The 21,460-nt window shown below is 44.9% G+C and overlaps 1 protein-coding gene across 4 annotated transcripts in view; it reads left to right on the plus strand.

Annotated features, from left to right (window-relative positions):
* The window catches only part of PPP1R12C (protein phosphatase 1 regulatory subunit 12C), a 40,095-nt gene extending 19,998 nt beyond the window's left edge, over positions 1–20,097 (plus strand). For 2 of the 4 annotated variants that reach the window (XM_058181781.1, XM_058181784.1), the window contains 16 exons: positions 1,579–1,721; positions 1,806–1,900; positions 3,272–3,394; positions 5,898–6,086; positions 10,363–10,458; positions 10,998–11,092; positions 12,740–12,830; positions 13,084–13,221; positions 13,734–13,824; positions 14,073–14,188; positions 14,338–14,396; positions 15,563–15,671; positions 15,814–15,918; positions 17,240–17,290; positions 17,698–17,748; positions 18,279–20,097. In XM_058181781.1, the coding sequence (XP_058037764.1) occupies positions 1,579–1,721; positions 1,806–1,900; positions 3,272–3,394; positions 5,898–6,086; positions 10,363–10,458; positions 10,998–11,092; positions 12,740–12,830; positions 13,084–13,221; positions 13,734–13,824; positions 14,073–14,188; positions 14,338–14,396; positions 15,563–15,671; positions 15,814–15,918; positions 17,240–17,290; positions 17,698–17,748; positions 18,279–18,365 (1,639 nt within the window). In that variant the 3' untranslated portion in view covers positions 18,366–20,097. The remainder of the gene's footprint in view (positions 1–1,578; positions 1,722–1,805; positions 1,901–3,271; positions 3,395–5,897; positions 6,087–10,362; positions 10,459–10,997; positions 11,093–12,739; positions 12,831–13,083; positions 13,222–13,733; positions 13,825–14,072; positions 14,189–14,337; positions 14,397–15,562; positions 15,672–15,813; positions 15,919–17,239; positions 17,291–17,697; positions 17,749–18,278) is intronic. The other 2 variants (XM_058181782.1, XM_058181783.1) reach the window with 2 other exon arrangements.
* The last annotated feature ends 1,363 nt before the right edge of the window (positions 20,098–21,460 follow it).

Here is a 21,460-nt window from a genome sequence, read left to right on the forward strand (position 1 = left end):
CAAGTGCCTGTTGTCAGTAAAGAAAATCTCCTGGCAAGAATCCTTTGCTGTCATGCTCGGAGTAGGACTTAGTTTGGCACTTGCTGGGTCATCATGGTGGCAGTTTCTGGATTTGTAAGAAGATTGTTGGCCTGTTTATGAATGTTTAGACATGGAGTAGGGTGGCCATTTTCTCATACGGCTTCTGCTGTAGGAAACATTATAGAGTGTAAGGCAGTATTTCTCAACCTGGTCAGCTTTAAGCTGTGTGGACTTCAACTCCCAGAAATCTTCAGACAGCAATGCTGGGAGTTGGAAGTTTACCACAGCTTATAGTTGCCGAAGTTAAGAAACATTGGCATAAGGCAGGGGTGTCAAACTGCTGGCCCAACAGGCCAGATGCCTCACGCATAGGCCATGCCCACTCCAGCTCCATGAAGGGGGAAAACGTCATGTGACTCCGCAAGTTTGACACCCTTGGTATAAGGCATGCAAGTCCTTCCTCACCATCGAAGTTGGAATTAAGTATATAATGTTATTGTTCTTGCACTTTCACATATATAGCACTGAGCACACATGAGTACAACTCATCCTTGATTATTGAGAGGGATTGGGACTGAGATTTTCATTTGTACTGTAAAGTACAATGTCATACATGACATAGTAATGGAAATTCCAATGTTTCTGGTTGCTGTCTTTACGTGAATCACCGTGGATTGTAAAGCATGGACATCATATGATCGCCATTTACAACCTTCTGCTGGCTTCACCATTGACTTTGCTTGTAGAAAAGTGTCAGGGTTGCAAATGGTGATCACGTGATTTGGGCCAGTCTTAGCTATCAATCTCTCCATTGTGAGTTTGAACAGTCACTGAATGAATGAGTGGTTGTTAAATGAGAACCACCTATATGTTCTTGGATCTAGACTGGTTGGAAGCTTCTTAAATAACAGTAGCACTTATATACTGCTTTACAGTGCTTTACATCCCTCTCTAAGCAGTTTACAGAGTCAGCATATTGCCCCCAACAATATGGGTCCTCATTTTATTCACCTCGGAAGGATGGAGATTTGAGCCAACTTTGAGCCTGGTGGGATTTGAGCTGCCAAATTGCAGTCAGTCAGCAGAAGTAGCCTGCAGTACTGCATTTTAACCACTGTGCTGCGGTGGCTGTTTTTAAATAGTCTGAAATCCATGTTAGAAAATAAAAAAGTATATTGTCTCAAAGTCAGAGATTCATATCATATTAATTGGAGTTGGGCAGCTAATATATTTAAACAAATAAGTAAGTAAGTAATCAATCCTTCTCTATGTAGTCACTAAATTATTCCAGTCCTAAATCATGCCAGCCAAGAAATAGGAAGCCATAGAATGTTACCTACTTCATCAAGTAGTAACTTGAACCAAGTGATAACTATGAAAATGGAAGAGATAGAACCAAGGGCTGGCTACGTAGGTTGGCATTATCACCTTATCACGTTCTTTTGTTTGGCGTGAGTACATACACAACTGATTTTGTGATATATATCTGTGGCAGGGTAAGCAAGCGAGATCTTTTCAGCTTCTTCTCCTGTGCATCTCTTCCTTTGATTCTCCTAGGAGCTCCGTGTGCCGCATGAGCAGCAAGGAAAAGATCTCCATCCAAGACCAGTCAAAGGAGCGGAAAACCTTGGGTACCATTGCTGTTGGCGAAGAAGAGACCAGTTCGGCTTCGGAGGGGGATGAAACACCAGAGTCCAATGGTGAGTGGAAGGAGGCAGCAACCAACACCCTCATCCTGATAGGACACAATGGGCTGATTGCTAATTGCTTCCCATCTCTTGCAGAGGTGAAGGCCGTTCCCCCAGCAGAAAGCAGTGCAGTGAATGGAGTGTCTGTGACTCCTGTTAGGCCTCTGTCCCCGTGTCCTCTTGGGCCAAAGGTAAGGCAAAACATCGTGGTGGCAAACAAGTCAGGTGTTTTTGAACTTCCTCTCTCCATTGTCTCAATTTTCTTCTACAGTTGTGGGTCCAGATAGGATCATTACTAGCATTGTGATGTAGTTGAAATCCAGCTCCTGCATCCACACTCTAAGCAATTTTACTAGAGCCCTAGATAGAGGGTAACAAACACACTTCATGCGCTCTAGTCACTTTACATTCTCAGTTCATTCATGCCACTTAGTATGGGATTGTAGGTGCTAATGTCACAGGAGTAATAATGTGCCCTGGACACAGGCTGCATATACAGCAGAACAGTACTGGCTGTACCATTTGTACAGTACAAAAACAGGTTACCACATAATCTTACCTGATTTTATTACCTTTTTTGGGGCAGTCATAAAGCAAACATGATTGTAGAACAAACACGTCATTAAGCAATCCATTTTTCTCTGTTTTTGGCTGGAAAATGGAAGTAAACACTGGTTTCCAGCAATAAATGTCATAAATCAAGGACATGTGACACTGCAAATGGCCATAAATATGGGCCAGTTGCCAGGCATCCAAAATTCAGTCATGTAACCATGGACGTCAGAACTTTGAATCTGGGCTTTAAGTCCCTTTTTCAGGGTCCTACGTAACTTTGAATGGTAGCTAAGCAACCCGTGGTAAGTCTAGGACTACCTGTAGAGGAATTTCGTTGGTAACATTTCTGCCCCCAAAAAACTTTCCTCAAGTAGATAACTAGCACAGCTGACGCTATAATCAAGGCATAAATATTGTGCCTCAGCTGGTTATGTTTGATGAGTCGTATAACTTTCAAATACTCAGCGAAATTTTCTGCAACGTTTTTCTTTGCAAAAGGAGCCCCTGAACTCTTTATTTCACAGAAGAAGTAGGAGATAGAGACTTTAGTCCTGCACTTGGTGTGGCCCACCTCTAAATAAAAGCATAATAATCTTCCCCTTAGAAATGTTACCTTTTCTTCTCTTTCAATTTTCCATGATTGCTTGCTCTTTTGCACAAAGCACCTGATGAATTCATCTCAATGCACTTTTTTTTAAAAAAGCATGCCTTCATCTAGAATGCTTGGTTAACCCTTTATTGCTTGCATTGGACTTTCCCCCTGCTTTTGGGATGCAAGTCTAGGGACTACATTTGCAAAGAGGCCTTTCTTGGTTGGACCTCCTCTGCGTGTCTTCCCCATTCTGTTGCATGCCATCTCTTACTTGCACTGTATAAAGTACCTTGAACGTTCTGTTTTCTTCTCCTCTTTTCCCTGTTCTGACGTTTTTTCCCCCCCGTGTCTTCCATCCATTGTGAAATGCGTCTCCTTCTCCTCCTTGCTTTCTCATTCCACCTGCTTACTCCAGCCACAGTTTGTCTTCATTTTGCCTCTGCCACCTATCCCAAGCCCTCTGGTACCTTCCACGTGGAGACATTGCTTGCGTAAAACAGGGAAACTTCTGTTGCCCCAGAAGGGACAAATAACTGCTGTGAGTGCCCCGCAAAAATGAACGAAGAAGTGAGCCAAGAGGGGTCTATTTTTCCATACTTGCCTCCAGGAAGCCCAAAGTAGGGCTTAAAAATCTCTTAATCCACTTGCTGGTGGCTGAGTCAGTCTTTGACTGTGAGTGGAGTAGAGAGAGACTCCTTCACAGGAACCCCTGCCTGCTGTTCTCTTGGCTGTTCTTCCCTTTGGTGTGCATGAGATTAAAGGAAAATCCTGACACTGTATATGCCACTGTGGGAAAAGATTCTGCAAGCATCTCCTGGCTACTGTGTGAAAACAGGATGCAGGGCTGCTGTTAACGCTGTAGTTCCCTCTCTGTGCACTATGGGGAGCTGTGTTTTTGTTTTATCTGTGCCTATAAGAACGCAAGCGTTTGGGAAGGAAAAGTGGTTTAGCAGCCTAAAGACGCCCAAGGGAGGAAATGAAGAGGGCCGCTAAGATTATAAACTATTGGGGTCAAGCAGTACTTCAGTAGGGAGGTTGGTCCTTGGGCTGCAAGAACCATCAGCTTGAGTTCCAAGTCCAAAGCTGTTTGACCTTTCCCTGGCAGATAGAGGGAAGGGAGAGAAAGAAGTGTGTTACAAATAACACAACTGGGGAGTAGGAAGGACAAAGAGGGAAGCACATTGGTCCCACCTTCTATTTCTCCATTGGCATGATTGTGGGTCTTCTCCAGCATTACTTTTGAAGGAACGTAGCTCTTGATGGGGTGGGCAGGAGGATTGCCAGCTCTGTTGAAAAGATATCCAGACCAGATATAGTAATTGTAGAGCTGGGCTGTGTGAAGCACACAAGGGAATCCCATCCACCAAAGTGAAGTTCTTCCAGAATGGAGAGCCTGGGAAACGCAGGAGACATGATTTTCCTAAAACTTCTAAAACTTCACACTTCTGAAAGTCTGGTAATGCAATAAGGCAGTTTTCTAATTTCTACAGTGCCCAGAGGAACATGAAGCAATTTACAGTACAATAAAAAATGTCAAAACTCAGATCTTATCCAACCAGCTAAGCACCCAAGGACTGCCTGCACTCATGCCTTCTGCCAGATATAAAGGGTTTTAAGGCCTTTCTGAAGGTTGGTAGATTGTCAGAATTCTTCGTCTCAAGAGGCAGGTGTTTTTAATATATGGAAGAATGTCTTGAAGAGAGGTTTCCAGGAGTTGCTGCTTTGAGAAGACTGCAGTCCTGGCTCCTTTCACCTGAGGTATAGTTCAGCCTGAAATCCTACCTCCATGTTCAGGCATGCTCTGGAACATCTGACAATATGCCAAGTAGCTATTCCTCAGTAACTTAGTTAACTCAGTAACAAGCTTTCAATGATGATAAAAAGGGATTTTCTGATAAGGGCAATCTTGGGTGGCTTTGACCCTTTCCTACACCACCTGCTTTGGAAAAATGAATCTGAGCCCCTAGCTAGCTGACTGTGGAAGTACTACCCTTCTTGCCTTGAAACCCAATCAATTCTGTTTTTTCTCAGGTTGGCGCCCAAAGTTTCATGCCTCCCACAGCACTGTTTCTCCTGTCATTCCAAGGTGGGGGGGATGAAAAATTGCCACTTGATTACCAAGTTAAGAGTTTGGTGTATCTATTGCAAACCAGAATTTTGGGGTTGTTTCTTCTCTTAAGGCAGGGGTCTCCAAATCTGGCAACTTTCAGACTTGTGTTCTTCAACTCCCAGGATTCCCCAGCCAGCATGGCTGGTTGAGGAATTCTGGGAATTTAAGTCCACAAGTCTTAAAGTTTTCAACTTTGGAAGCCCCCTATCTTAAGGAATCCTCAGTTATTCAGGTCTCGAATTCCTTGTCCTAGATCAGGGGTGTCAAACTCAAGGCCCGGGGGCTGGATCCAGCCCACAGGGTGCTTAGATGTAGCTCGTGGGCTGCCCTGGAAACAGCAAAGGATCGGCCTGTGGTGCCTCTGCCAGTGAAAACAGAGCTTAGGGGGGCTGCATGCCCCCCCTCCAGGTTCCGTTTTTGCTTGGAGAGGACTAGCAAAACAAACTAAAATCAAAACAGAGCAAAAGAAGGAATGTTTCCCCTTTTGTATTTGACAGGCAAGAAGAAAAAGAAAGATAGGAAGAGAGCAAGGAAGGAAAAAGAAGGAAAGAGGGGAAGGAAGAAAAAAGGAGAAGGAAGCGGGAAGGAAGGAAGGAAGGAGAGAGATTATAATGAGGGAGGATGGGTCTGGGGGAAGTCCTGCCTTAGCATTCAGTCCACCACAGGTGGCCCCCCAAAATGAGTGACGTGGAGCTGGCCACGGCCACCCCGGCCCCTGAGGTCAAACACATCCCTGATGCAGCCCTCAATGAAATTGAGTTTGACACCCCTATTCTAGCCCAACCTGGGTACCCACCTTGCTCCTCCCAGTTCCATTCTTTTAAGTGAAAATTCCCTTCATCCATCCTGACTCCCTTTCCTTCCTTTTCTCTCTGCTTCCTCTCTTTATCCCCTTCTGCTCTACCCCTCCTCTTCTGTTCCTCCCCACCAGTTGTCTGGAGGTCCCAGCCGCACCACGGAGCCAAGTAGTTTGCCAACTCCAGCCACGTGGAGACAGAGCCTGCGCAAAACAAGCAGTTTCGGTGTATTGCAGGATGCCAAGCTGGATGAAGGAGTGGCTAAGGGGGGCAGTGGCATCAAGCGTTCAGCATCCAGTCCCCGGCTTGATACAGAAGAAAAGGTGAGTTGGGCAGAGACAAAGTTGGTTGAGAGGCAGGTCAGGCATGGCCAACCTCACCATTAGGTTAAACTATTATCATTTGTCTCAGATGGTTGTTGATTCCGAGAGTTGGCAGCAGCCATGTGTTGTTGGAAACACCTTTGTAACACTTGGCCTGCCATGCATTTCTCAGTTAGCCTGCTGCACTCAGGTGTAGTGGAGGGTGGCATCAAGAAATAGGAAAGTCTTGGATTGCTCTTCCTTCATACAAGGAACAAGAGAGGGGTTGCGTTGTTCTGGTCTCTAAACAGCGCAACTGGCCCTTGTGCCATAAGGCATTTAAACAGTAGCCTTTTTTGTCTTATCTGAATCCAGGCAAAGGAAGATCCTTCAATTCGTGGGGAAGAGTTGGTAAACGGTTCAGGCTTATATTTGACAGTTTTGGTTTCTGTTTCAATTCCCCCCTTTCTCATCAGTTGTCTAATTAGATGTCCTTTTTTTAAGTGCAGAGAAGAGCAACTAGGATGATTAAAGGCCTGGAGACTAAAACATGAAGAATGTTTGTAAGATTTGGGTATGGCTAGTCTAGAGAAAAGAAGGACTAGGTGTGACATTATTACAGTATCTGAGGGGATGCCACACAGAGGATGGGATCAACTTATATTCCAAAGTACCAGAAGGCAAGACAAGAAACAACGGATGGAAACTAATCGAGAAGCAATCTGGAATTAAGGAGAAACTTCATAACAGTGAGAACAACTAACCTATAGAATAACTTGTCTTCAGAAGTTGCAGTGCTTCATCACTGGAGGTTTTTAAGAAGAGACTGGACAGCCATTGTCTCAAATTGTATAGGGTATCCTGCTAGAGCAGGGGGGTTGGACTAGAAGACCTTTAAGGTACCTTCAAGCTTTATTCTGATAGATTGATCTCCTTAAAGCAGTAGCAATAGCACTTAGGCTTACATATCACATACTTCATAGTGCTTTACAGAACTTTCTAAAAGGTTTACAGAGTCAAGCTCTTCCCCCAACAATCTGGGTCCTCATTTTACTTCAGAAGGATGGAAGGCTGAGTGAAGTTTGATTTACAATTTAAAAAGGAGGTAAGATCAAAGGAATGCCATAAATAGGTCAAAACGAGCCTGCAATAACAGATGAAAAGCTAAACTACCTCTAGATTTTATCTCATAATTCTAGGCAATATCAACTGAGTAATATTTAAAGGTAGTATTTCATAATGGAGGTACCTCTGAAGAAGAAAGTATTGCAGAGTAAGGCAGTAGGAAATGATCTTAATTTTCAGACAAGATGAGGTAGACCTTTGGAGATCCTGGGTTGAATGATATGCAAGCCAGCCATTTTGAAATGACTTTCGTTGTGTATGTAATAGAAACATCAGGTACTTCCTGGTTTGTCATCTTCCACCAGTTTTGGTAGAATGATCTTCTGGCATTCATTATTGAAAACCCATGAACAGCAATTGGAGAAATGTTGCAATCCCTTAGGACATGGTTCTCAACCTTTATAGTGCTGCGACCCCTTTAATACAATTCCCCACGATGTGGTGACCCCAACCGTAAAATTCATTGCGGTGATAGGCAGCGATCTCAGCGCATCTCAGCAGCCGCAGAAGGGGGGGAAAAATGGCAAACTGTTTTTTTGAATTTATCGCGCCTGAAGCCATATTGGCTAGCAATCTGAACTGCTTGCGATTGCCTTGATGACAGAGGCGTTAAAGTGGAGACTCCTCCCCTATTAAGTTTATTGCGCCTGAAGCCAGATTAGGCTAGCGATTGGGAGTGATTGCAGCTGGCTTGAGAGGGAGACATCAGAGCAAAGATGTCTCTCTTTTTTAATTCATTGCGCCTGAAGCCAAATTTGGCTAGCGATTTGAAGAGCCTGCAGCTGGCTTTTGAAGTCAACCATTGGAGCGCGATTCTTCGACTCGCAAGTATACTTCCCATATTTCCAATGGTCTTAGGCGACCCCTGGCAAATCGTCATTCGACCCCCAACGGGGTCGCGACCCACAGGTTGAGAACCGCTGCCTTAGGAGGAGGAAAAGGATAACTCAGTCTGCAGGGTAGAACACTTTCATATCTAATGAAGAGAAAGTACAGGTTGTCAGGGATACAAGTAATACCCCCAGCGAAATAAAATTCCGAGGCTTGAATTTCCTCAGTTACATTTTATTAGAGATGTCATATTGGCACATGTGGGAAAACCCGAATCTGAAAGTTCCAAAGTTTTCCCCACCCAAGTCCCTGCCCAGCACCCACAAGTCAATCATATGGCCCAATCAGACATCGTCCCAACTGGAGATGACTTCCAGGTCCAGCTTCCCAGGTGCAGGGCAATATAGCCTTGACTTCTTCAGAAAGGAATGTTATTATGACTTTATCATACTCCACACTATCCCCCCCCTCCCAGTTTCTCACAGTAGTAAGCGTGGCAGGTTTGAAAGGCTAATACAAAAGAGGGCTTCCAGGCCTGCACAGGTGGTTCTCGACTTAGGACCACATTTGAGCCCAAAATTTCTGTTGCTAAATTAAACATTTGTTAAATGAGTTTTTCCCCATTTTACAAATTTTCTTGCCACTGTTGTTAAGTGAATCACTGCAGTTGTTAAGTTAGTAATACAGTTGTTACTTGCATCTGGCTTCCCCATTGACTTTGCTTGTGAGAAGGTTACAAAAGATGATCATGTGATCCTGGGACACTGCAGTTGCAAAATATGAGTCAGTTGCCAAGTGTTTCAGTTTTGATCACGTGACCATGGGGATGTTGCAATGGTCATAAGTGTGAAAAACGGTTGTACATCACTGTTTTCAATGCCATTGTAACAATCATTAAACAAATTGCTTTAAGTCGAAGACTACCTGTAGGGGAAATGCCAAATATTGCCCACAAGCAAGACGTGCTGTACCTGTGGCAAGAAAGATCATAAAATGGGGCAAAACTCACTTAATAACTGGGTCACTTACAAACATACATTTTGGGCTCAATAGTGCTCATATGCTGAGGACTACCTTGTACTTTAAAAAAAGTTTGAGGAGCAGGACATTTCTGATCTTCGGAAAGCTTCTGCAGCTTAGAAGAGGTGATGTTGACTAGACCAGATGTCTCCAACCTTGGCAACTTTAAGACCTGTGGACTTCAACTCCCAGAATTCCTCAGCCAGCAAAGCTGTGTGAATTGACATCCACAGGTCTTAAAGTTGCCAAGGTTGGAGACCCCTGGACTAGATAATCAATGAGCAACCTTCAGCCTTCTAAAGCGGAAAGTCTCCAACCTTGGCAACTAAGACTGATGGACTTCAACATGCTGGCTGGGGAATTCTGGGAGTTGCAATCCACAAGTCTTAAAGCTGCCAAAAGTGGCACCTAGGTCAGGGGTCTCCAACCTTGGCAACTTTAAGCCTGGAGGACTTCAACTCCCAGAATAGCTTTGCTGGCTGGGGTATTCTGGGAGTTGAAGTCCTCCAGGCTTAAAGTTGCCAAGGTTGGAGACCCCTGACCTAGAGTCTTCTTGGTGGCTGACCAAAGAACGGCTAGGTACATTTAAAAAAAACAATCTCCAAGCAAAATATGTGTAGTTAAACACGTATCTGACAGACTTATAGAAAGGGCTGGAAAATTGCCCCTACTTCTTTCTAGTGACAATATCCAGCTTTCAGGAGCCCCAGGTATAAAATGACTGCCTAGTTTTGGATTATATAGAACGGATCAGGTCCGGAAGAGTTGAAATCACGTGTTCTAAGGTCAGGACGGGTTATTTTAGGTTGGGAAAATTCTGCCATGCCACACTTTGCCCACTTCTCTTGGTGAACTATGAACTGCTCTGAGAACGTGCCAAATATTGCTGCCCTGGGTTAAGTTTTCAAGAGCCGGTCTTATTATTTCTGAAGGCTGAAGTGGACCCAGCTTTGGGGCAGATCATCTTCGTGATTTTTTTTTTTTTCATGATGCAAAGAAAGCCAAAGCCCTGGTTGTTGAGGAAGAAGAAACTCATTTCCGTGTTTAGCACTTTTTTTTTTTTGTCAAAAGCGGAACACTTTACTTTTCTTCTTCCCCCGCTTTTTACTTATTCCCTTCTTTTCAGCCTCAGATCTAGCAGCTTAGCACTGTCTGTGAGCTCTGGTATGGGTTTGTTTCCCTCCAATGGGGTGGCTTTTCAGCGTGGGGTTTCAGGACACGAATTTTGCCACCAGTATGTCTCTGCTGTGCCCTCTTTTTCTTTTCTTTCTCTTTCCCTCCCTCTCCATCCCGATCCTGTCATTGCCTGTATTATCTGCAGCAAGACATCCAGGAGCTCTTGAAGAAGTGGAGCAAGAATCCCATTGGCCCATGGTTAGCCAATAGGAACACAGCTTCTGAGCCACCTGGTGACCCGGTAGGAGCCTCTACCCATCAGAGAGGGTGGCTGGATACCTTCCTTGCTAGCTTTGCTTTATTTGGGCAGGGGAGGGTTAAGAGCGTGTGGGTTGGTGGGTGCGGTGGGTGTCCTTAGCTTGAGAGCCATGGAAGTATAAAGGGAAATGGGCACCAGCAACCTTTGGTGGGAATCACATACGGTCCAGGATTCTACTGGAGATCCTTTTGTTTCAGTTTTCCTTTCACCTCCGCTTTCCCCCCACTCTTTTAACATTTTTTTTCTTGTTCTGTCTGGGCCACAGCCACCCTGTAAGAGAGGCAGTGTTGAAGTGTTTTTGTGTCCTTTCTTCTCCATCCTTGTTAGGGCAACTCCTCTAGCATTAAGGGAGAGATGCTCACGCCCTCCCTCTTACAGAAATGTAGAGTTCACATTAGTGGGCCCCTCCTGAATCTCCATCTGGCCTCTGAGCAGCCCCCGCTCCTAGTCCGAATATGGAAGATAACAGCGAAACAGCTGTCAATCATTATTTTCTTTCCTTTTTCCGTCTTCTTTTACAGAACAAAGAGCCACGCCTGGCACGAGTCATCCCAACTCCCACTCGCCGAATCTTTGCCCTCCCAGACACAGAACCCCACCGAGATCCTCGGCGTGCGTGAGTAATCTACCATGGATTAAACTAAAATAGCAGACTTTGGCTTGAGAGGCCTAGATTGGAATCTTGTTCAGGCATGAAGCTCGTTAGCCAAAAAGGGCCGGTTGGCTTTTTCCAGGGTGGATATTTGCTTCTTTCTCAACCTCTAGTGAGGGTGGATCTCTTGATGTTCTTGAGTGGTGAAACCCACTAAGTTAAAATGAGTTAGGAGACCTTTGATCCTCCAGATGTTAGGTTTCCTACTCCAAGTATTGCCAGCCATTGGCCATATTGGCTATGGCTACTGCAAGTTAGAAGGAACTTCTGGAAGATTTGTTCCTGGACTAGAAGACCCTTGTTTTAAGTGCTAGGATAAATTGGGACTACTATTAGTTTCTGAGTAGAGAATGGTATCACTGGAAGATAGACATATTTGGGAAAGTGAAGTTGTTGTCCTTTCCAGTGAATGTTATAATTTCAGTTAATTTATTCAGTCTTTTAAGAGCACCCTTACCAATTTCGAGTAAGGTATTATCAGTTTGCTTTTTACTGTTTGCAGTTTAAAACCTTTCAATACCTGTCCTGCCTTTGGAGAAGAAAAAGGAGCCAGAAAGGTTGTTATTTTTGCTGAAGTGGCAAGGGGAGGGGTAACATTGCCTCAAAATTAATCCAAACAAGAGCCTCCAAGGCACCACCAGCCTGAATTTCAGAGAGCAATGGATTGGTGTCGTGAAACCTCAAAGAAGTCAAGGAGGCCCCTCTAAATATTCTCTTGCGCGTGCTCTCTCTCTCTCTCTCTCTCTCTCTCTCCCCCTCCCTCCCTCTCTCTCTTTTTCTCTTTCTGTCTTCTTGCTCACTCCCCGCAGAAACTTAGAAGGTGGCCTTCAGATGAAGATAGATACAGCCCCTGCCCCACACCAGCCCCCCTCTTCCACTACTATCAGCTCTAGCATGGATCCCCGGGACCGCCAAAGGTGAGGGTTGGCTGGGCCAGGTCCAGGCAGTACAGAGAGCACCTAGGGCCATGATAGATGGGTGACCCTGAAAATCAAAACAGGCTGTTCTCTGTTGGTACAGTTACTATCCTGATCCTCTGTGCCTTAAATTTCTGTTGAATTGCTTGCATTTTTATTGACTTTTGCTACTGGTGCACAGGTGTCCGGTTCATGGTATCAATTGGGAGAGTATTTTGGCCAGGCACTTTTTCCCAGCGTCCGTTTGATCTTGCTTATCAATTGGGTCTGATGGAAGAAGGATGGACGTTCTGTCTTGTGCTAAATGCTCTATGACCGGATGATACATATATGCCTGTATGCCATCTTGGTATCTCTCTCTGTCCTGTTGGGTTTGACAAAATGAAAGGAGAACTGCCAGCTGTTTTTGCCCCCACCCCACCCCTTAACATTTTAAGGGGTGGGGTGGGGGCATCCATCTCTCTGGCCCAGCTAACTGGTTTACTTGGCAAAATGGAAGGTATTGTGTTGGGCCAGGAAAAGTGGAAGAAACCAAGCAAAACCCAAAAGGTATCTAATACTTGCAAAATGTACATAGAGTTTCCAATGCAGCAGCTCTACGAGGCTTGGCAGGAACTAATGAGGCCCCCTCAAAGCTATAGAGCGTATGAGGGGAAATGTACGTGCTGCCTAACCACCAGCATCTTCCTGCTAGGTCATACCAGACGCCAGTGCGAGACGAAGAGTCTGAATCCCAAAGAAAGGCCCGTTCTAGGCTCATGAGACAATCCAGACGTTCCACACAGGTAAGACTTGATGCAGAAGAACCTGGCTGAAGCTTGAAAGTGATGCTACACAGGTGGCCCCCAATTCAGGCACTGCTTTCTTGACCTAACTGAAAGCCTCACAAAGAGTTCTGCTGTCCATTGGCCACAATCCCATCAGCATCTTCCGAAGGGCAAAATACTTTTCTGATGGGTACACTTTCCCTTTTCTCTCTCTCCTTCATCCCCATGTTCCCCCTCCCTTCTTCTTCTGGCTCCCCGTGCCATTTTTTAGGGAGTAACCCTTACGGACCTAAAGGAGGCCGAGAAGACAATGGTCTGGACCAGTGATTCCAAAACTCCTTCAGAACAGAGGAACAAGGAGGATGAAAAACGGGACAAAGATGGGGAACAGCAATCTCAGGAGACCACGGTAGGGATCCGTTGAGGTGGATGGGTTGCAATCCAGCCCCTCCAGCATTATAAAAAGTCCTGGGCAGAAGAGAATCTGATCTAATGATAAATGGATCAGTGAAGAGATTAGGCCTTTTCCAAGGCAGGACTATGGATATAACCTGCTGCTCATTATACAGATCCTTGCAAAGGGCCTCTAAAAGGAAGAAGGAAGTGGCCATTGCCAGGCTGAGCAGGATACTTAACCATTTGGGATTGGATGGAGAGGGAGGTGACCTCCTAGCATTCACAAAATCTGGCTTTCCTTGTACGTCTCAGCTAGCATTGGATTGTGTTGAGGATCCGATGTATTTTGGCACATCCTGTGGAGTACAATAGTGACACTCATCACACAACCCTTTTCAGTTTATCCAAGCTTTAGTTTGGCCCTCTACAAAATGCGGCCCTGTTGTCTTGAACCAGGGCAAAGCATGTTTGTAATTGGTCTTCCTTCTTATTTTCCCTACTTCATTCTCCCAACACCTCATTCAGGACTCCGCTAGGCGATTCCGGCTCCTCAGTTCAGACAGTTCTTCAGTTTATACTGTGAATCCGTTAGTGGTGAATTCGCAGCTCCAAAAAGGTAACCTTTGTATCCAGGTGAATATTTTCTTTCTTTCCTTTTCTCCTTCATTTTCAGTTTGCCCACTTGACATGTATCACTGTGGACGGGCATTAGTTCCTTCGACCCTGACTGATTTCATTGTCTCCCTGTGTTTGCACCGTGCCATCGCAAGGAGGTCTTAAGGCTTTCGGCCCCTCCAAGCTGTGTTGTTGAACTTGGGAGGTCGGCAGCCCAAACTCAGCTGCCTGACTTGTTTTAAACTGCAGGAACAGAAGCCAATAAGGCTGGCTCTGATACAGACCTTCGGAACAGATTGGCTATCCGAGACCGCAGGAAAGGCCGGCGAGAGAGGCGCATCACCGGTCTGGGAGGAAACTCAGAGGTGAACGAGGGGGGTACCAGAACAGCAGGCTAATGCACTGGAGGAAGGGTGGAGTTCAGGCTACAGATAGAAGGTTATAGTGGTGGATGCGCCCACCACTGTGGATCCCCTTGAGAACCTGTGGAATGCAATTTTTTTTCTTTTTTTAGGGGGAGGAAGATGAAGACACTGAACAACTCCACAATGAAGATCCATCTGTACATAGCAGGTAGATTCCTCTGTAGCAGTAATGGCAAACCTTTTGGTCTCAGAATGTCAAAAATTCAGAAAATGCCTGTTTTGACTCTGCTGTCATGTCTGTCTGTCACTCCTTCTCTCTCCCTCTCCTCCCTTTGCCCCTCTCTCTCCCCTTCCCTCCCCCTCCCACACACACACCCGGAAAAAAGAGAAACAATTCATAACAAGTAATAAATTATTTAATAAATAAATGCATACATGCTGTAATTATAAATATTTTTTGAAATGCCTATCCAAGGGAGCTCTGGTTTGCATGAGACCTGGAAACTTCGGAAAAGGCTCTTGTGTGGCATCGTAGCTTCCAAAAACATGGGAAATGACACTCCATTCTCGCATGCTTTTCAGAGGCTGCATGAGAGCAAGGCCTTCTTGCACAGCTTCCAGAGGGTCTAGAGACCTGGCATATCACCAGAATAGACATGGCATGTGACCCGTGACCCACGTGTCAAAGATTCCTTTGCAGGATCTTAAAACAAGGGGAGGAATAAACTATGATCAGTGTGTCTGTGGTCACTATGTCGGTAAAGATTCTCAGTCACCCAGGTGGTGTTGCCTAGAAGTTGAGTCATGGCAACTGGACTTCTTTTCTTGTCTGTTGGCAACATTTCGCTGCTTATCTAAGTAGATTTCAGACTGAAGAAGCTACTTGGAGAAGCAGTGAAACATTTCAAACAAGAAGAAGAAAAGCTGCCGTGACTCAATTTGCAGAAACTTTGATTGTATGTAGGCAGCCATGGACTGCCAAAGCCTCCCTCAGAGGCTGAAATGCTTGATCCATGTTGTATATCTGGGTGCGTTTAGAGAGAAGGTTAAAAGCACTCATTTCTCTTTAGAATCTAACCTCCCCACCAATGCTCCTTCCATTTTGTCCTCCCCCCCCCCCCGAAGTTTGTTTTATTCCAGAAACGTTTGTCATCGACTACAGCAGCCTCCTCCCAGGCTAGAAGAAACCCATTTCTGCATGCACACACAAAGCTGGGATATATTGTTGTTGTTTTGTTAAAGCACCTCTAGACTTGTTGTTTTCCTTTTCAATCTTTTTCTCCAAGTTAATAATGTACCTATCTGAATTTTGTGTCATGCAAAGGAGCCATCAGAGGGCAGAGCTGACCGCCTCCCTCTGCTGCTTCTTTTCAGCGATCACTTAAACAGCCTTCTGCCAAACCGGACAGCACCACCTGGCTGCCAGAGAGGGAACAGCGTACTGCCAGGCTGCAGAGAAGAACCAGACAACTATTATAAGAAAGTTAGTGCTTGGAGAAGGGGAGTTTTGCACTCACAGGGCAGGCGAAGGAATGCTGATGTATCTTGCATTTGTTTATCTTTTTCATTGCCTCCTTCATTTTTCTTTCTCCCCCCCTTTTTTCCCCCCCATGTGCGTCTCTAAGCTGTATGAAGATCTCTTGATTGAGAATGAAAAGCTGAAGGAACAATTGCAGGAGGCGCAGCTCCAACTCACACAGATTAAGCTGGAGCTGGAAAGAGTGACCCAGGTACTAGGCAGGGCAGGGCAGGGCAGGGCAGGCTTGGCTCTTCATGGGAGACCTGGAGGGGGGAGAGGGAGGACTGAATAGGCATATTGGGATTGAGAGCATCGGCATGCAATTCTGGCGAAGATTGGAGAGAACGTAGAGCCAAAATCTACTTTATTGTTATTGGGATACAGAATGTGGGGTGATGTGCTTAAAGTCTAGGATCAGGAGTAGGGATACTCAGGTCCACCCTATGCAATAGAAGTTCTCTAGGTATCTGGGCCAGTTATTTTATTTATATACTACCTTTATTATTTTTCAAATAACTCAAGACAGCAAACATACACAACACCCCTTCCTCCTATTTTCCCCACAACAACTACCCTGTGGAGTAAGTTAGATTTGAGAAAGAGCAACTGGTCCAAGGTCATCCAGCTGACTTTCATGGCTAAGATCTGAACTCATGATCTCTTGCTTTCTACCTCTCAGGGTTTTTGTTGGCGAAAATGGGAGGATGCCTTCTTGCCAGCCTATAAGTCAGATCAGAAAGGAAACAGCCCAGATAATTAAGCTGTGTTTACAGAATCTTTGCAAGTCTGAAAATATAATTCCTCTGCCGCCACCTTCAATAATTTAGGGAGGATCCCTGTTGAGCTTCTTGCTCTGCCCACTATACAGCTGAGGGCTATGTTCCCTCTTATCTGACTATTCTCTAGGCAGCATTTCTTCTCTCTTCTCTCATCATTCCCACATATCATTATGTTCCTTGAACTCCAGAATGGAGGTTAGCAAAAGTTAAAGTTAACAGGTAAACATAGCCTTAGTGTATATTTGCTTTAGATTTCTATCTTTGCAATTAATCTGGAACATTAAAAAAAAAAAAACACAACCTATTGTGCTGAGTGATCTTGGATTGGCTGCTGTTTCTCCCAGAATTTGCAATTCTGGTTCACCTGTGGGTATCTTAAGAAAGTGACTGAATTGATTGATGTAAGATGGTTTGTTTAAAATGCAGGCATAGCCCTCCTTCTAGTCCAGGCAACATTGATCCAATCTTTCCATCTATGAACTTGCTTGTAGAGTGTGATCTTCAGATGACATGCATTTCTGGATTTTCTGTGATGCCCCCTTCCCCCATCTGTAGAATGTCCTCCCCAAATGATAAACCACTCAGGTTTGCATTCATGTCTTCTCTAGGTTGTGTACTGCTGTATTGTGTGGCTTATTTTATCAGTCATATCCTGTCTTCAGATCTGCAAAGGGGAGGGTTATAAATGTTGTTTTTTTTAAAATAAGCACATAAATGATTTTGAATCTTTTTTGTGTTGTCTGTCCTCAACAGAGGCAGGAGCGCTTTGCTGAACGGCCGGCTCTTCTAGAACTAGAGAGATTTGTAAGTATTTGTTCCTCCCTCCCAATTCCTTCCCCTCTCCCGCATTGCCAAAACTGGTGATGCCACCTTTTGGGAGAAGCCTGTCAGTGAGGCAATTACACGGTTGAGGAGAGGACAGTGACTGACTGGGCATTTTTACACCCTTTACTAAAGGCTGGGATTTCAAGACAAATGTGTACACTTTTAATCTAGATTATTTGTATCTCCCCTAGAAGGAGAGGAGTTCCTGGCTATCTCCTCCTGTGTTATCAAAAAATGATCCGTATATGTAGGAATTCTAAACTGCACAGCATTCAACTTAACCAATTTTATTCTATAGAAGTTGATTTCTCCGTAAATGCATGCTTAGGATTCCTTTTCTGCATCCACTCACACATCATGTCTTTGTTTCACCTGTCCCAAACCAGGAGCGTCGAGCTTTGGAAAGGAAAGCTGCTGAGCTGGAGGAAGAATTGAAGGTGATTCTTCTCTTGTTGAAGGAGCCTCTGCTCTGGTTGGGAGCCAGGAAGGCGGAGGTGGCAGGGAGGAAATAGGTTTGCAATACAGGTAGTCCTTGGCTTACAACCACAATTGAGACCCGAATTTCTGTTGCTAAATAGGACCATTGTTAAGTGTGCTTTGCCTCATTTTATGACCTTCCTTGCCACGGTTAAGTGAATCACTTCAGTTGTTAAGTTAGTACCACGGTCGTTAAGTGGCTTCCTCATTGACTTTGCTTGTCAGAAGTTTGCGAAAGGGGATCACGTTACCCCACATTACCGTAACTGTCATAAATACAGGCCAGCTGCCAAGCATTCAAATTCCGATCACGTGATCGTGGGGACGCTGCCACGGTTGTAAGTGTGAACAGCGGTCATAAATCACTTATTTCAGGGCTGCAGTAACTTCGAACAGTAATTATAAAAGAATGGTTGTAAGTCGAGGACTGCCTGTAACCAAAAGAGGTGCCTTGGGAGTTTGACTTTTGTATCTGCCTCTCCCCTCACAGGCTCTTTCAGATTTGAAGGCCGACAACCAGCGTCTTAAAGACGAAAACGCCGCTCTTATTCGTGTGATCAGCAAGCTCTCCAAGTGACCACCAGCTGCTGTCACTGACCCTCCCGGTTTCTCTGTGAAGCAGGGACCTTCTTCCACACACCCCACCACCACCTGTACCAAGATCAGGGGCAGGAGAAATAGATGAGGGGAGGGGTGCTCACCTTCCTCTCACCACCCAGACACTCCAAATGCGGGCTTTTTCTGAGGCTCGGCCAAATAGGCACCACCAACTATTGTTTTCCCCAGAAATTTGTCTTGATGCCCCACTTCTCCTCTCCCAGCCCTTCCTCTTCCCAGAGACAGTATTTATTTTGTGGCTTCCTTCAGTGATGCTCTTTGCTTTGTTGCTTTTCCTCCAGGGAACAAGGGGCATAGGGATGATAGGAACCAGTCTTTCTGGGAACCCATAGGAGTGGGGTGGCCACCATTCTTGCTGTGGGGAAATGGGATTAACAGGCCTTCTTGAAAACCAGGCCATTAGGGTGTCCCTTACTTTTAAACTTGGCAGCGGCCACACCATTGGTTGGAAGAAATATTTCAGGTTGCAGGTCCCAGCGTTCTTCCATCACCATCATCCTGACTAGCAAATGCTGCAAGAGGCTGGCAAGCATTAATGGATCGGGTGGAGGGTGGCATCTGGTCTTTGCAAGCTAAAAGAAGTGAGCAGTTGGATTGTAGCTGGGATGCCACAGCAGTCTTGGCCAGCCCAAAGCCATGAGAGATCTCTTGGCCATTCATCTGGGGCAGCTGGACAGTTGTGCCTGATTACCTGTGAGGATGACGATGAATGTTAATGGTGGGGTGAGAGAAGCAGCAATGTTGAGGAGGTTCTGCTCCTTTTTCTTTGCATCTTAACACTCAGGTGCAAAGATTGGGTTGTCCCCTCTCTGGTCTTTGAATGTCTATAAACTTAGGTGGATTTTTCAGAATTGTACCAGGGCTTTCTTGCCTAACTCAGGCCAAAGGAAACCTGCCTCTTCCTTCCTTCCTTCCTTCCTTCTGCCATTTGGACCGTAGCCTTCTGCCAACACCCTGCCTGGTGATGATGCTGGCACTATCATTGTGAGGTTTGAAGCCAATAAGAGAGGCCGTAGCCAAAACCCACACTTGACACAGTGACTTGAATTGCCAGCCTTCACTCCTGCTTCTCCAGCAGCTGTGCCTCCTTGACCTTTCATTTTCTAGCTCCCTGGGCACCATTTGTCTCCCAGAAGAAATCTGGAGTTCCAGCTTAGTGGCTGTCCCATATTTCGCTTCCTTGCACGCATGCAATCCAATACTTTCAATGTTAAAACAGAGGGCTAGAAGTACTTCAAAGTGAAACTGAGGGCTAGAAGTAATTCCAAGAGAAAAACGGGTCCAAAGTACTCCCCCGAAAATCCTGTTTGTGTGTATGTGTGTATTTTTCCTGCGCTATCATGAGCCAAGATTCCTTTGCCAAAATAAATAATCCCTCCCTTTTCTGACATGCCCCCTTCTTCTGATTCCCCACTTTTCTTCCCTCCATCTGTCCTGGTCCGGGGATTCCCCCACCTCACTCCATAAATATCTGTACATAACAGAAGTATTTTCTATATGGCTGCATTGCCAACAAATACCAGAAGAAAGATGCAGAGAAACTTAAATGTGCAATATCGCATGAGTATTTTTTTCCCAAAGAAGTCTCTATATTGTACTTGTTTATTTAGCAGCATAGCTGCCATTGTTTTAAAGAACAGGGAATTGAAATTTACCGTGTTTGAATATAATAAAAATATATTAAAAAATGGTATTTGAATACAATCATTTCTCCATCAGTTGTTTAATGCATGTTCTGAAGTTATGGATACAAAAGAGTGTGTAGGTGGTCCTTCCTCAACCATGTGCTCTCCAGTTGTGTTGGACTTCAATTCCCGAAAAGACAGTTAAAATTTAGTTAGATGAAGGTGGGCAGTTCCTAGACTCCTTTGCAACCTATGGACTTCACCTCCATGCTGGCTCAGGAATTCTGAGAGTTCACAAGTAATAAAGTTACCATAGTTGCCCACCCCCAAGTTAGATTTAAAAACCTGGAGGACACGTCTACTAGTGGTTATATACAGACTCCATATTGAGAGATATTTTTGGTGTGGTAATTGTGAAGCAGCATTTGAAGGAACCATAAAAAAGCGAAAGTTAGACTATTTTGGACATGTGATGCGATAGGCAGAAAAATACAGCATGCTTCACTTAATTTACGGGACCGTCTTCTGCCGGCTTCAATCTCCCAGCGACCAGTGCCTTCTCACAGAGAGGGACTCCTTAGGGTGCCGTCAGCCAAACAATGTCGGCTGGCGGCCCCCAGAGGGAGGGCTTTCTCTGTGGGGGCTCCTACCCTGTGGAATGAGCTTCCCCCTGGACTCCGACAATTGTCTGACCTTAGGACCTTTCGCCGCGAACTTAAAACCTATTTGTTCCGTCTCACTGGACTGGCTTGATTTAAAAAAAAAAAAATTTTTTTTTTAATTTGATTAATTGGGGTTTTAAATTTTTAATAATTTATAGGGTGTAATTGTGTTTTAGTTTTGGCCAATTGAATGAGTTTTTTAAGGGTTGTTTTTTAATATTGTCTGTTTTCCTGTATTTTAACTGGCTGTTCACCGCCCTGAGTCCCTCGGGAGAAGGCCGGTCTATAAATTAAATTATTATTATTATTATTTATTTATTTATTTATTTATTTATTTATTTATTTATTTCGATTTTTATACCGCCCTTCTCCCGAAGGACTCAGGGCGGTGTACAGCCAAGTAAAAATACTATATAAACATTAAAAGAAATTAAAAAAACATTATAATGTGGCCGAAATAATTAAAACAATTTAAAATCTTAAAATATAAATAACCCCAATAAAATTTCAATCCAGTCCCGCTTGAATAAATAGGTGCGTTTTCAGCTCACAGCGAAAAGTCCGAAGATCAGGCACTTGACGTAAACCAGGGGGAAGTTCATTCCAAAGCGTAGGAGCTCCAACGGAGAAGGCCCTTCCCCTGGGGGCCGCCAGCCGACATTGCTTGGCGGACGGCACCCTGAGAAGGCCCTCTCTGTGTGAGCGTATGGGTCGGTGGGAGGCAAAAGGTAACAGCAGGCGGTCCCGTAAGTACCCGGGTCCTAAGC

Source organism: Ahaetulla prasina, chromosome 4 (genome assembly GCF_028640845.1).
Source record: "Ahaetulla prasina isolate Xishuangbanna chromosome 4, ASM2864084v1, whole genome shotgun sequence".
Taxonomy (NCBI): domain Eukaryota; kingdom Metazoa; phylum Chordata; class Lepidosauria; order Squamata; family Colubridae; genus Ahaetulla; species Ahaetulla prasina.